We start from the raw sequence: 14,909 nt of genomic DNA on the forward strand, positions 1-14,909 counted from the left end.
AATGGCGCTGAAAGCGTCATACGAAACGCAACTTTGGCGCGAAGATCGCCAACCTCATGGTCGATCCCACACTAGGTTCGGGTCAGGTTTCATGAAACCCGACTTTGCCGAAAGTCGATGATTTTTTAATTTGTCCGATCCGTTTCGCTCAACCCTACTATTAAGTGTTTCTCTCAATGTTCTTTTGAGAGATAAGAAGCCTTTAAAGAATTTTTAGGATTTTCACCACCAATAGGTGGCACTAGAGTCCCTGGCCTATATTTATTTTAAGAGATTATTTGCATGTTTGTGCAGCGCCCCAGAAATCTGGTCGTTGCAGTATGACACTCTGCCGCTAAGGGGAGTGATGGTACGTCTGATGGCACTAAAGGAGTTCTACTGACCAGGTATCACCAGCACACATTACACTTCACACTCCGGCAACTAGGGGGAGAAAAAGGCTTTATTTATTGGGCCACTCCTCACACTGATAAAACTAGGGGTTGGATAGGAAGTTAGTCAGAAGCTGACTGGGTTGGATTCAGGCAACATCCCGTGGCAGGGGGTGTTGCAGGGAGAAGACACAGGGGGGTCCCTGTCGGGCGTGGGAACCTGGCAGGTACCTAGCGAACAGAGCAGAACGTTACGGAACCGCGCCTGCACTATCTTGCGGTGGTATCCTAAGGAAGAGATACGAAGCGAAGGGTATTGTGGAACAGTGAGAAACGAGATCAAGCACAAAGGAGAGCCAGTAGGAGTCATGCCGTGAGACCGAGGCAACATCCTACTGAGGTGTGTAGCCGGTGGCTGGAACACCGCGGAAGTAACTGACTCTAGGCCTTACTTCGAACTCCGCAGGACAGTTAATTATAGGATGGCTGTCTACCTTAAATTTCCTACGAAGACATAGGGGGCAACGCATGGAGAGGTGCGTCTCTAGGGTCCCGGAAGAGCTCAGAGCCTTCCCGTTATACGGGTGCGTCCTAGCCATAACATATCTGGGGGATGAGAAACTAGTAACATCTGGAACAAGAGAGAGAGAAAGAAATAGAAATAACTAGAAAGAACGAACGAACGAGAACAGGAGTTGTGAGGACTATTCCGAATGCTCAGCAGGGTAGCACTACAACACACAGGCGCTAGTGGTAGGCAACAATTTCGACCTGCAAAGAGAACTCTGGATGTGCCCATCGGACTGGCCGGTCTCAGAAAGCCCTGTTAACCATGCTCTGGATTGTGGATCCTGAAGTCTTCAGTAAAGAGGTAAAGAGACTGCAACCTTGTGTCCTCGTTATTGTCTGCACCTCACACCATCACCATCTACATCACTGGGAAGCCCTGGGGACATACTTCACCTGTGGGAAGGTATACCATCTAGCTGCCATTCCATCACCCCAGCGGACACCAAGCAGCGTCGGTCATCCTGACCGAACACCACAGGTGGCGTCACGAAACCTTGACAGACTCCTATCACCTTTTATTGGACGCCCCTTAGCAGGGTCACGGACCGGGTCCAGCCACCGTGACAACCCCAGAACTGAGACAGAAAGGACCGGTACCGAGTGACCTGTGGCCCTGTGTCTGGGGGCGATCCATTTGCATTGCCTAAACGTCTCCCTTTGCTCTCTCCATCACAAAAAACTTTACTGCTTAGACCCCCTGTTGAGAGAAGCACATGAGAACCTAGATGACCCATGACTTAGTTGACCCGTGACCTTCTTCTCATTACAGGAAAGACAGGAGAATCGTGACAGTATGTGCAGACTTTTATTCTCAGCCTGGAAACCCCATTAAGGACCTTGTGCAAATCAGTTTTAAGTTTATCAGAATGAAGGTTTCATCCAAATAAATCATTGACTCGATATTAGTAGATATTCGAAAATAAGTTGACTGAATCTGATTATATTGGCCAAAATTTGTACAAAATATCTTAGTTTAAAGAAAGATTTTTCTTCCATGAATGATTTTTTGTTAAAAAAAATATTCCCAGAAGGGTCATTTGTTCATCAACCGGTGTCACTGAACATATCTGTCTAGACAGGATGATTACAACCGGCAATATTGATTAAAATATGCATGATGATATTGGCATTACGATCATTCAGTACTGCAGCCCACTGGACTCATATACCATACAAGCACCAGGGAAATTCAATGAATAAATTATAAGTTATGCTGAATCTTTCCCAACCAACTTATACATCATTCTGCTTAGCTTTGATTTTTCTTTAACCTGCTGTCCACAGATCAGACTACATGTACAGTACAATGTGACATGTCCCGTTTATCTTAAACTGTATGGGGACCTTCACCGTCACTATAATAAATTTTATTTATTGGCAAATTTTCCTCCACATATTTGGCATGAGTATGAATGATACTAAGAAAAAGAAGCATTATCATACTTTCTATTAAATCTCATAATCTATTGACTCATTTAGATAGTAAAGACTAATATTCAATCCTTTTAGGCAAAACCTAATATAATACTCTATACAATAATTATGACAATAATTACTTACACAGTTATAGGCATTCTTAGTCAAATGGGTGAACATGACAAAGACCAACTGACCAACAATACAAGACCAACAAAGACCAACAATACAAGGGCCTAAATGCTGTTCTTACACAGGCCCCCTGATGTGAGTGTTCCCCTCAGCTGAGCAGAACTAATTTTACAGATATAGAGACATCAAATATAGGCCAGAAGATGAAAAATGCTGTTTTTGGGCTCACTTAGGCTGGTTGCACACTTGTGTTTGGCTGGTCATCGTTTGGCTGTGCACATCCTCCATTCAGGACCGCCTAATCTCCGCCTACTTCTGCATGTCTCCTGCATCCCTAACTTTAACATTGAGTACGCAGGGACATGCGTTGTATGTGGATGTTTCTGCATGCGGCGTTTTGACGTGCCTGGTGACCGAACGGGAACGCAAAAAGTTGCGTTCCCTTGCGGTTGGTGGGCACATCAAAACACCACATGCGAACGCATGTCCCTGCATAAATACTCATATAAATACCCTATTACAATACTTTAGTAGTTAAAAGAACCCACAATTGATTCACACCAAAGTGACAAAAACAGACACAAATCAAAATCAAGTGCTCAACAAATCTTTCTAAAATATTGGGGTAACCTGGATGTCCCTGGTATATTGCCTAAGCTCAACCTATCTATCCGTGGGGTTTGGCACCCTAGGGGGGAGCGTTATGGCTACGATGGCTACCACTAGGGACCCTGATGCACCCTACCGCCACTTAGAGGATCCCTCTACCCAATTTCTAGAGGGATCACTACCAATAAACATAGATCAATCCTTTGCTATAGAGGACCCTAGACCCCAATAGGTTAAAAACATATATACTGAACACATTCAGCAGACTAGTGGCCCAACTGGTGAAAGAGTTAATTTACAAAAAACCTTTCGCAGATACAAAACTCAATGTTGATGGAGTAATCATACATACATCAAGTTTGCTATTGAAATGGTTTAATTATATCACTCATCTGAACCTGTTATTGGTACTCTATCATAGCCATAGATCACTGAGACGTTATCATATCATGATAAATTTACTGGCATATCAGGGTCAATCCAGAAGACAATAATTCATAAACCTCTTATCCATATTGATCCATATAGCCATTCAGATTAAGACGTCTCAACCTTACCAAATAGCATATACAGTAAAGCTCCCAAATAAACTGTATGAACTCTATGAAGCAAGAGCATGATCAATTACCTGATCAGATGGACAAATATTGATACTCATCTTATTTTCACCTGCCTCCTGCTCTGTAGGTATTAACGCCTCAACGTGTTTCGCCTCATTAGGCTCATCAGGAGGCTTGATTTCTGGATGTCATGTGTCCCGATGTGGTGTATTGACTAAAGGTACCGTTACACTAAGCGACGCTGCAGCGATATAGACAATGAGCCGATCGCTGCAGCATCGCTGTTTAGGTCGCTAGGAGACGTCAAACACGGCAGCAGCAGAACGATGCAGGAGCGATCCAGTGACGTACTTATCGTTCTCGCTGGTTGTTCGCTCCATGAAAAAACATTGCAGGCATCGTTGCTTTTGCTGTCAAATATGATGAATCACGCCGACCTGACGACCAAATAAAGTTCTGGACTTCTAGCTACGACCAGCGATGTCACAGCGGGATCCTGATCGCTGCTGCGTGTCAAACACAACGAGATCGCTCTCCAGGACGCTGCAACGTCACGGATCGTTGTTGTTCTAGTTGGAAAGTTGCTCAGTGTGAAGGTACCTTAAGCCATGATAGAACACCCTCCTTTTAAAACTACCGCCATAGACAGAACGCCCACCAATGGTGATTCATCCAACGTCCTCACAGGACCACCCCTCAATATTGAGAGCGCATGCCCTAGCTGGAACGCATATTCTATCCAGCCAATCCATAATCAACAAGTGATACGCAGAGATACTCTCACCTATCGCATATCCTGGGCTCAGGTTCCACTTCCGGGTGGGGATCCCGCGATATTCGTGCCCCCACAATACACATATGCCCAACAGCCAATCCTACATTGTAGAACAGGCACTCCCCTTTTGCGTCGAGCATCGCATCACTGACCTCCGACGGACCCCGCCCATGTATGGAGACACCGTGACGCTGGCTAGGGCATGTCCCTGCATACCCAATGTTAAAGATAGGTATGCAGGATGACGCAGGATGCGTGCGGAAGTAGGCAAAGCTTAACGGAGGATGTACGCAGCCATAAGCAGACCAGCAAAACGCAAATGTGTACTTAGTCTTACACAAGCTTATATTTCAGATGAGTGACATCCAATCTTTTATCAGATATCACCATTGTTATACTATGGGGCACTGGAGATGTGTTTTTTCTCATGCCAATTTGGCATGAGAGAAAAATCCCAGCATGCTGCGAGTGGATCCGCTAAAAGGATTATACAACTCTATGGGTGCAAGTAAAACATTGGAGTGCAGTAGGAGGAGTCTCCAATTTTCGCAGAATCAGACAATGGAGTAGATGGAGAATTTAAAGCGAACCTGTCAGCAGTTTTGGCCAATATCAGATACGGCCACTGCCATTCAGGGCTTATGTACAGCATTCTATAATGCTGTACATAAGCCCCCGGTCTGACCAGAAAGATAAAAAAAATACATTTTATTATACTCACGCAGGGGTGGGTGGGGGGCAGTCCAGTGTGGTCTGGTCCGATGGGTGTCGCAGGTCCGGGTCGAGCGCCTCCCATCTTCTTGCGATGCCGCCCTCCTCTTGCTTCATCGCTCCCCAGCATCGCGCTCGTGTGCAGGCGTACTTATCTGCCCTGTTGAGGGCAAAGTAAAGTACTGCAGTGCGCAGGCGCTGGGCCTTTCTGACCTTTCCCAGCGCCTGCGCACTGTAGTACTTTGGCTATCATAAGAAGGTGGGAAGCGCTGGAATCGGACCTGCAACATCCATCAGACCGGACTGCACCAAACCGCCCCCTGGGTGAGTATAATAAAACTTATTTTTCTTATCTTTCAGGTCAGATCGGAGGCTTATCTACAACATTATAGAATGCTATAGATAAGCCCTGAAAAGGCAGTGGCCGTATCTAATGTCGGCCAAAACTGCTAATTTCTCCATCTTCTCCACACCTATGCTCCGGTTTTCTCATGTGAGAGAATTGGATCACACCAAGCTGACACTCTGCTCAAACTTGGAGCAGAGTTTGAGTAGAGTGACATTAACATTATTGATCCGATTCTCTTCAGAGACAATATACGATCGTGTGACCTGAGCCTTTGGGTTGAGCAATAGAGGAACATAGTTTTTTTTGATCTTATGAAAAGATTAAGCGTCACCTATTCTTACACGGCTGTAACTAAAAATTCTGAAGGTAAAACTTTAAGGTGAATCAGAAAAGATGTTTAGTCTCCTAGTAGCTTTTTTCACATATTAAGTATTTTCTTTTGTGTTAAAAAAAGGCATAGGAAACAATGCTTTGCCAAACCTCATTCTATCTTCTGGAAACAATATGTTTGAAATCATTTTAACAGCACAACCAGGCGAAGTATCATGTATCAGAGTCTGCTGGATCCAAATCTGGTGCAAGCATGGACCAGAGCTGTCAAGAGTGTAAAATTGCATAGGTTTCATTTCAATAAGGATAATTTCCTCTTGTAATTATGTTTCTTTAGCATCCAATTTAGCAGCAATTTAATGATAAACTGCCGTCAGGGAGTCTAGACTCTAGAGCAGTAATACATAGAAATGTCTGGACAGGATCTTTGACATTTCAGAGAATTTGTTTATGGTTGTTTTATAATATACCGTAAGTATCTGTTATTAAGTGCACAATAACCGATAGAGGCAAACATGCAGTTAAGAAGTAAGCCAGGGAAGCATAATGCTTGGTCCTAGGGTAAAAGTGATAATATCTGCCAATGACATCTTATGTCCTTATCCACTATGACATCATACTTCATAGGTCATGTCTCCAATATAAAAACCAGTGAGATAGTGCCACCTAGAGGTAATACATATTTATGCAGTTAGCAGTCATTGGATTGTTTGGATTGCTTTTTGCATCCTGATATACAAACTGTAGGGAATTCAGTAAGGCCCATGAAAAGACATACCAAGCAGGGGCATAGCTATAATAGGGGTAGGAGTTGCAATTGCACCCATGCCTTGGAGACTAGAAGAGCCCCAAAGGTCCATATGCCCCATAGGAAAAGACTATTATTAAAGACCAGTGATAGTTGGTGGCCTATTGGGGTTTTGAATTGGGATCCACAAGCTTCAAGTTATACCACTGACACCAAATAACCATAAATGTGATCTGATTGCCAAGACCAATTTCAACGCAGAGGGGTAACTTGAAGCTCCTGGGCTCTAACGTAGATGTAGATGTAATAGCGCCACCTACAGTGTGGCATGTACAACACAATCCTGACAGAGGGGCCTTTCGATTCCCACAGGCATTGGGGAATGGGTGCAAGTGCCAAATATGCAACCACCTGCAGGTGAACCCTGGAGAAAATAGGCCATGGAGTTGTAAAGGATATGAATATTAGGTTGTGTGCACAATGAATTTTTCTATATCCTTCTACAGTATCATCCAAGTGTCCTTCTTCTTTGAGGCTCCTTTAAGGTTGGAAATGGCCCATTAAATGCTGGCAAGCATCCACTATATGAGGGCTTACTTCTGCACAACCTACTGCAATTATTTTAGTGACCAAAATCCTGTTGTAATTGTATTTCCTTAGCGACAGTACATGATAATTCAGTGCTAAGTGAGATGGCATTTGAGGAAGATCAATTAAATTTCACTCCCACAATGCCCTGGCTTCATCATTTCTGGTCTAATCACTAAACATGGATTTTCTGATGATTCCTAAACTGTAAACAAATGCAGAACAATTGTAAGAGATCCATGAAATCACATCTGTTATTGTTTCTTTGTTGCTATTTGTGCTAAGTTCCTTTCCAAAAACCTGCCTACGGATAGAGGTCTATTACGTGCGTGATTGTTAAGCAACTGTACACAACTGCAAAGTCAAGGGGGACACATCTGCTAAGCAGTGGCCGCTTAATCCTATACATATCCAATTCATTATTGCATGTCGTATAGCTTTACTTAATTGCAAGTGTTATAGACAAACTTACAGGATGTTGTTCTTGTGTTCAAAGTGCCTGAAAACGTTGCATTAACCCAACTTTTGCCAGAAAACTATTCACTTTTCAAACAAAGCTAAAACATTTAACATCCGTCCCTGAGACATTGACTTGTTTTAAAGTAGCGGGGCAATCTGGGGTCCATTGCAATTTGGCAATGAGGAGGTAACTTGGTAAGAAGGTCACTGCTGGCAGGAAGATGTTAACAGCCTTTGCCTTTGTGTCAGATGTGAATGTGTCAGCTTTCACTTGCAAGTTAAAGCTTTTGCTTCCCTTGACAAAAAACATCTGGAATATCTGGAGAAACAGATCTCTAGGACAGTTCTCCTAGAATGTGGATTTCATCTGAATCTAGGAATAACAAGGATATAGTGAACCTTAATAGAACATGTTCTTCTAATACTTAAGCACTCAATGCAAGTTAGATAATGTCTCTTGGGGACAAGCAGAACGTGCTCACATGCAGAATGCTGAGTATATTGGACAAGTGCTGCTAAGATTTAGTGCAGGTAGTTGTAATGTTGTGTATTGTGCATGGGCAATGAACATGCAGACTTGTCGTAGTACACATCATGCTTCACTGCTCATTACTTACCTTTCACAGTATTCAGAAATGTGAAATGATTGACAATACAAAACACACTAATAAATTATATCAAAGTACCCCCAAATGTATGATGACACCGTGTGCATGGCATTAGGACAGTGCCTCCAGAGACATGACAAGTGGGGTATACCTTGAGGACCTAGAATCTAGATTTTGGCCAGGGAACTACTGTTCAAAACCTGGACACCAATGAATTATTGTGAAATAGTCATTTTACCTAACCCTGGACAGTGAACCCATCTAAAGAACATGAAATAGTCATTTTACCTAACCCTGGACAGTGAACCCATCTCAAGAACGTGAGTCATTTTTCCTAACCCTGGACAGTGAATCCATATCAAGAACGTGAATCATTTTACCTAATCCTAGACAGTGAACCCATTTCAAGAACGTGAGTCATTTTACCTAATCCTGGACAGTGAACCCATCTCAAGAACGTGAGTCATTTTACCTAACCCTGGACAGTGAAGCCATCTCAAGAACGTGAGTCATTTTACCTAACCCTGGACAGTGAACCCATCTCAAGAACGTGAGTCATTTTACCTAACCCTGGACAGTAAACCCATCTCAAGAACGTGAGTCATTTTACCTAACCCTGGACAGTGAACCCATCTCAAGAACGTGAGTCATTTTACCTAACCTTAGACAGTGAACCCATCTCAAGAACGTGAGTCATTTTACCTAACCCTGGACAGTAAACCCATCTCAAGAACATGAGTCATTTTACCTAACCCTGGACAGTGAACCCATCTCAAGAACGTGAGTCATATTACCTAACCCTAGACAGTGAACCCATCTCAAGAACGTGAGTCATTTTACCCAATCCTGGACAGTGAACCCATCTCAAGAACGTGAGTCATTTTACCTAACCCTGGACAGTGAACCCATCTCAAGAACGTGAGTCATTTTACCTAATCCTGGACAGTAAACCCATCTCAAGAATGTGAGTGGTTTTACCTAACCCTGGACAGTAAACCCATCTCAAGAACGTGAGTCATTTTACCTAACCCTGGACAGTAAACCCATCTCAAGAACGTGAGTCATTTTACCTAACCCTAGACAGTAAACCCATCTCAAGAACGTGAGTCATTTTACCTAACCCTGGACAGTAAACCCATCTCAAGAACGTGAGTCATTTTACCTAACCCTGGACAGTAAACCCATCTCAAGAATTTGAGTGATTTTACCTAACCCTGGACAGTGAACCCATCTAAAGAATATATGTATTCTGTACATGACATTCACTGTAAATGTTCTTAGACATAAGTACTCAAATTTTTACATCAGAATAACATTTAATTATTTATAATTATAATTTAATTATTTATAATTATAATTTTGAACTACATTTCTGCTAGAACTTCAATAATCATTATCAATCACCTGCATAATGAATGTTTCACAGTTTATCTTGGATTGAGACTAGATTACAAGATGAATACTAGTCAGAGCTCGACTACCCAAAGAGTCCAGTGCCCTAGCTCTATACCTAGCCCTGGTCAATGCAAAATAGATAGTTGGCAGCCATGTGGCAACTAGGGTCTATACCTCAACAGACTCTCCCTAGTTAAGCCCCTGCTATAATAAAATATACTAACCAATATAAAGTATAAAGAACTCCGAAAGCAGACATTCAGACTCGTCTCTCTTCTCTAGCCATATAGTTTACCCCTGATAAAAATCCATTATGATAACAGTGTTGATTGTGAAGAGAAGTCCTTATTATCCTGTATGTTACAACTAATAAATCTATGAAACACCATTAGTGTCCCTGTTAATATATGCTAGAGACTGCCCTGAGTAATGCCCAAGATATCTGACCATTTCTCAACCATTGGGACATAATCTAAATTTTAATTATTTAAAATGTATATTTTCCTCCACAGAAATGATAGATTACAGAGTAATAGTTTAATGTATGACATTTGGTAAGAAACACAGGTGTATATACAGTATTGTACAATTGTGGTACAACTGAGGCAAAACATAACCTCCTAGTAAAATGATATCAGGGGGTGAAACATGACGGCAGTGCTCTGACAGAAGGTAGGAATATGCAGAATCTAGATCTGAGAAATAACCCTTTCCATAACTAGTAATGTTTTTATATTATTATTATGACATGTATATTGTCTACATCATTTCCAAATTAGTGTGAATGTATAGTTTAACCCCCATAATGTACTCTGCTTTCTACAATAAGCAAGGCATTCAGTTGCAAATCTCTGTGAAATTCTCTTTCCAGAGCACTTATGGTCCATAAAAATTTGGCAGCAATTCAGACACTTGTTTCCTCTGTGAAAGTAAACCCAGCCCTCTTTCAATGCTGTAATATCCAGAGTACAGCTCTACGCTTATCCCTGTGTATACACACTGCTACAAGAATGGACATTAATGACATTAGGTGGCCTGGAGAGCATTAAGCCGAAGACTGATGCTTGAAAAAGTTCGAAACTACATAGAAAATTACGGTACATACTGCTTGATGTGCAAATTGCCTCTTCTGAGAAAAAGAGGACTTAAACTCTATACTGCTTGATGGACATCCAAGAGGAAGGTCACTGTCTTCAGAAGAACCTAAGCAGGTATGTACCATCTACAGATCATATTTAAGAATTTTTCTTCTGTTAGAAAAATGATAGATAGGAGGTTTAGCTTAATTTAGGTTCCTCACTGATAAATAAAGACACCAGTGTGGCAGAGCTGAGCACTGATAAGCTTGGGTCTACAGATAGTAAGATGGAAAAAAGACACATGTCCATCAAGTTCAACCGAGGGATGGGAGAGTAGATAAAGGAAGGGAAGGGCTATGGGTACCTGTGGTTTTGTATAGCATTGCAGATAAACCGATTACAGGGTTAGGCTATGGTCACACTATCAGTATTTGGTCAGTATTTTACCTCAGTATTTGTAAGCCGACACCAGGAGTGGATGATAAATACAGAAGGGGTGACATATTTCTATGATACTTTTCCTTGGAGTGTTCCTCACTTGGTTTTGGCTTATAAATACTGAGGTAAAATACTGACCAAATACTGAACGTGGGCACATAGCCTCATCACACCACTAAGAGATAAATCACAAATGTATATTGCAATGTTCTCTCTGTTTGTATTGTCATTTTATATTGTTATTATTATTTGTATTAAGGCATATTATGGTAATAAAAGGGTTAAACCCAAGGGCCCAATGTTCTAGCCCCGAAAACAGGACCCCTGGTATTTTTGCCCACCTTAACAAATGTGATAAGTCGTGTGTGTGTGTGTGTGTGTGTGTGTGTGTGTGTGTGTGTGTGTGTGTGTGTGTGTGTGGGGTTTCCAGGGACCCACTTTCTTTTGCCTTCTTTACACATGACCTGTGACTATTTGTTTCATATGTAAACTGAATGAATTCACATGTGTTTGCAGGCGCATTAGTGACTCTGCGAGTCCAGCCCTGGGCTTTCACCCTGTGTTTGGTCTTAGTTCTGAAGTTTAGTTGTTTGTGACAAGCACCTGGGAACTGCAGAAATCCAAGTTTAGGATTTAAGCAGCTCCAAAATCAGGATACAACATCCCTCAGAGTGGGAACGAAATGTGTTTTAGCATGTTTCCAGTCTGCGTTTAATGCTCACTAATGATAGCGCTTTTCTTCTCCACTGTCAGTCATATATGTCATTGACCTAACATAGTAAGGTGTGACGGTATAGACAGGTGGATGTAGTGTATATGACATGGTGTTCATGGTATGATGTGCGTATCACCTCCAATATACTACATATCTAGAGTTATAGAGGGCATTTAGGGAACCGAAAAGGCAAAAATGATGTTAAACATTGCAGAATATACATAAAACACATCAAGGACATTTCAAGAATATTGACTTATTAGGCCCTGAGTGTAAGTGAAGTGTGCTGGTGTGTGCATGGTTACTCACCTCCTTGCAGAGAAGTTTGGCAGAAGGCAAGAAGCAGGATGATGCTCCAAAGTGGAGCGGCAGGCCGTATGCTCTCCATGTCTCACAATGCCCCCGTCCACTCACACATGCTGGGTTTTATCCCGCCGCTCAGCTCACATCCCCAATGAGGGAGGGGCAGCAAGAGACACGACGTCATTCGAAATGTGCCAGCAGCCCCATCCCACCCCCCTTATTATTGGGAGAGGAGGGGGAATATTTTATTTTGTTTTGTTTCCTTTTTTTTTCTTATTTCTTTCTTTTTTTTTTTTTTCATTTTTCTTGGCTGACGTTTTGCAATTCTGGCTGAAATAGACATGGGAGCAGAGCCAGAGAGAGGGGGTGCAGAATTCTCCTCTCCGTGTTTATCTGTCTCTCTCGTTTGCTGTCTGTCTGTCTGTCCCTTCACTCTCTTAACAGGGGATTTATCAAACTCGTTTGCTAGTCGTACACTAGGGCGAACAGTTTTTATCAATGAACTCATCACAATACGTTCAAGCACAGGTGCAAGACTTCGAGTCGGAGAAGTCAGACAAGACTGAGTTTCATGCAGATTGTTTCCAGCGTGTACAAGCGTCTGTGCTTGGAGGACGAGAAAGCCTTCGCCTTTAATACAGTACAACAATAACATATAGAAAGCTCCAGTTTATGGACTTTCCTATTGTAAAAAAGCTACATAGGTGGATTTTTATATCAAGTTTCCAGTAAGACCTGTTGCTGATTATGATGTTCATATACAGTATAGTGACTTCAGATGCATTTACATGGTCAGCTGCAGCATATAGAAAATATGGGACTAAATATACGATATTTCATTACAAATGATTCTTCCATCAAAGTATACTGTAGAAGGTACTTAACAAGGACCTGTCACTAAGTCAAAAGTGGCCAGTTTTTGCTCTTTTTTTATTTCCACTGCTTCCTTGGGTATTTTAGTTTTCCTTTTTAACAATTATCTATAAGGTTCTAGAGATAGGAGTCTTTTAATTTAGTGCTAATTGGTATGGCTTTTACCAAGGGGGGCAGGACTCCCAGGATTTCCTAGAGATATGTCTTTAGGTTGATCTGCTTTATTACCCTGTGAGCAACGCACCCTTGTGTTAAAGACCATAACAATTAGAACTAAATAAAAAGTCCCATATCTCTGAAACCTTATGGCAGAATTTTAAAAAGAAAAAAAAAATACCCAGGGGAGCAGTGGGAATGAAATGAGAGGAAAAACAGACCTTCTTGAAAGGGCAGGGCAGTTTTAGACAAATAGGGTCCTAAAAGTGGGGCCCCAAATGCTCACATATTGCACCATCACACAGAAACATTTCTGTTGTATTTACATACTCTGAGTTCATGTCGTTAAACAAATGTTATCGACAATATTGAAGTCATTCAATGCTTGTTTCCTGGCCTCTTTACATCGGCTGAGAAAGAATGATGGGCACAGATAGTCCTTGATACAATATAATGCAGGTCCCCTATAGTGCATATATTATAATGCACTCCTCATGGTCCTTGATAAAGTATAATGCAGCCACCCTCAGAGTACTGTATACTGCAGCCCTCCTCAGAGTATACTTCAGCCCACCTCAGAGTATACTGCATCCCCCCTCATAGAGTATATTGCAGCCCCCTAATAGAGTATAATGCAGCCTCACACGCAGTATAATATAGTCCCTACAGAGAATAATTCAGCTCCCTCAGAGTATAATGCAGCCTCATATACACAGTAAAATGCAGCCCACCCACATAGTATAATGCAGTCTCCCGCACACAATATAATGTAGCCTCCCACATACACAGTATAGTGCAGCCCCACACACAGTATAATGCAGCCATATCACATACACAGTACAGTGCAGCCCCCACAAATAGTATAATGCAACCCCACACATACACAGTACAGTGCAGTCCCTCCCACACAGTATAATGCAGACCACCACACACAATATGATGCCGCCCCCACACACAGTATAATGTAACCCCCGACATGCACAGTATAGTGCAGCCCCCACACACTGTATAATGCAGCTCCCCCATACACAGTATAAGGCAGTACCAGCACAGACAGTATAATACAGCCCCCCACTCACAGTATAATGCAGTCACCCACACACACTGTTAGGGTTGATGGATTGTGTTAAATAAAATGTGCTCAGTGTGAACAGCATATGAACTGAAGTCGCACACAGAAACAAAACAGATGCTCTGCAACTGAGCTGTGTCACTTGCACACTGAGACGAAAGAGATGCTCTGCAACTGAGCTGTGTCACTCACACAGAAACAAAAGAAATGCTCTGCAACGGAGCTGTGTCACTCGCACACAAACGGAACAGATGCTCTGCAACTGAGCTGTGTCACTCGCACACAGAAACGGAACAGATGCTCTGCATAATACCCTGACTAGGGTTGTGTTTACTCTGGAACTTTAATGTGCTAACTGCACATGTAGGAACCAGATGCTAAGCCAAGGCTAATTGCCCCCACTGATGCTAGCTGCCTGCCTATGTGTACAGTCCCGAGGCTAGACAGACACACAACACATGCAGACAGAGTGGTAGAGTATCTACTGGCAACTGCCACATAAAAATGATACTAGCGCACCGGCATGTGCCTCTGAGAGCCTTTTACACTCTAGGTTCATGTCCAGACGGACAGGACCTTGCCCGTGCACCAATCCGGCACTGCCACATCACCAGAGCTGCTGACGTCCGACCACCAATGAGAAGATGCCACC

At 42.4% G+C, this 14,909-nt stretch overlaps 1 protein-coding gene across 17 annotated transcripts in view; it reads right to left on the reverse strand.

Annotated features, from left to right (window-relative positions):
* ELN (elastin) overlaps positions 1–12,306 on the reverse strand; it is a 109,563-nt gene extending 97,257 nt beyond the window's left edge. For 9 of the 17 annotated variants that reach the window (XM_069761419.1, XM_069761428.1, XM_069761421.1 and 6 more), the window contains exon 1: positions 12,163–12,305. In XM_069761419.1, the coding sequence (XP_069617520.1) occupies positions 12,163–12,241 (79 nt within the window). In that variant the 5' untranslated portion in view covers positions 12,242–12,305. Of the gene's footprint in view, positions 1–12,162 lie in introns of all 17 variants that reach the window. The other 8 variants (XM_069761432.1, XM_069761431.1, XM_069761427.1 and 5 more) reach the window with 1 other exon arrangement.
* Positions 12,307–14,909: the final 2,603 nt, after the last annotated feature.

Source organism: Ranitomeya imitator, chromosome 3, assembly GCF_032444005.1.
Source record: "Ranitomeya imitator isolate aRanImi1 chromosome 3, aRanImi1.pri, whole genome shotgun sequence".
Lineage (NCBI taxonomy): Eukaryota > Metazoa > Chordata > Amphibia > Anura > Dendrobatidae > Ranitomeya > Ranitomeya imitator.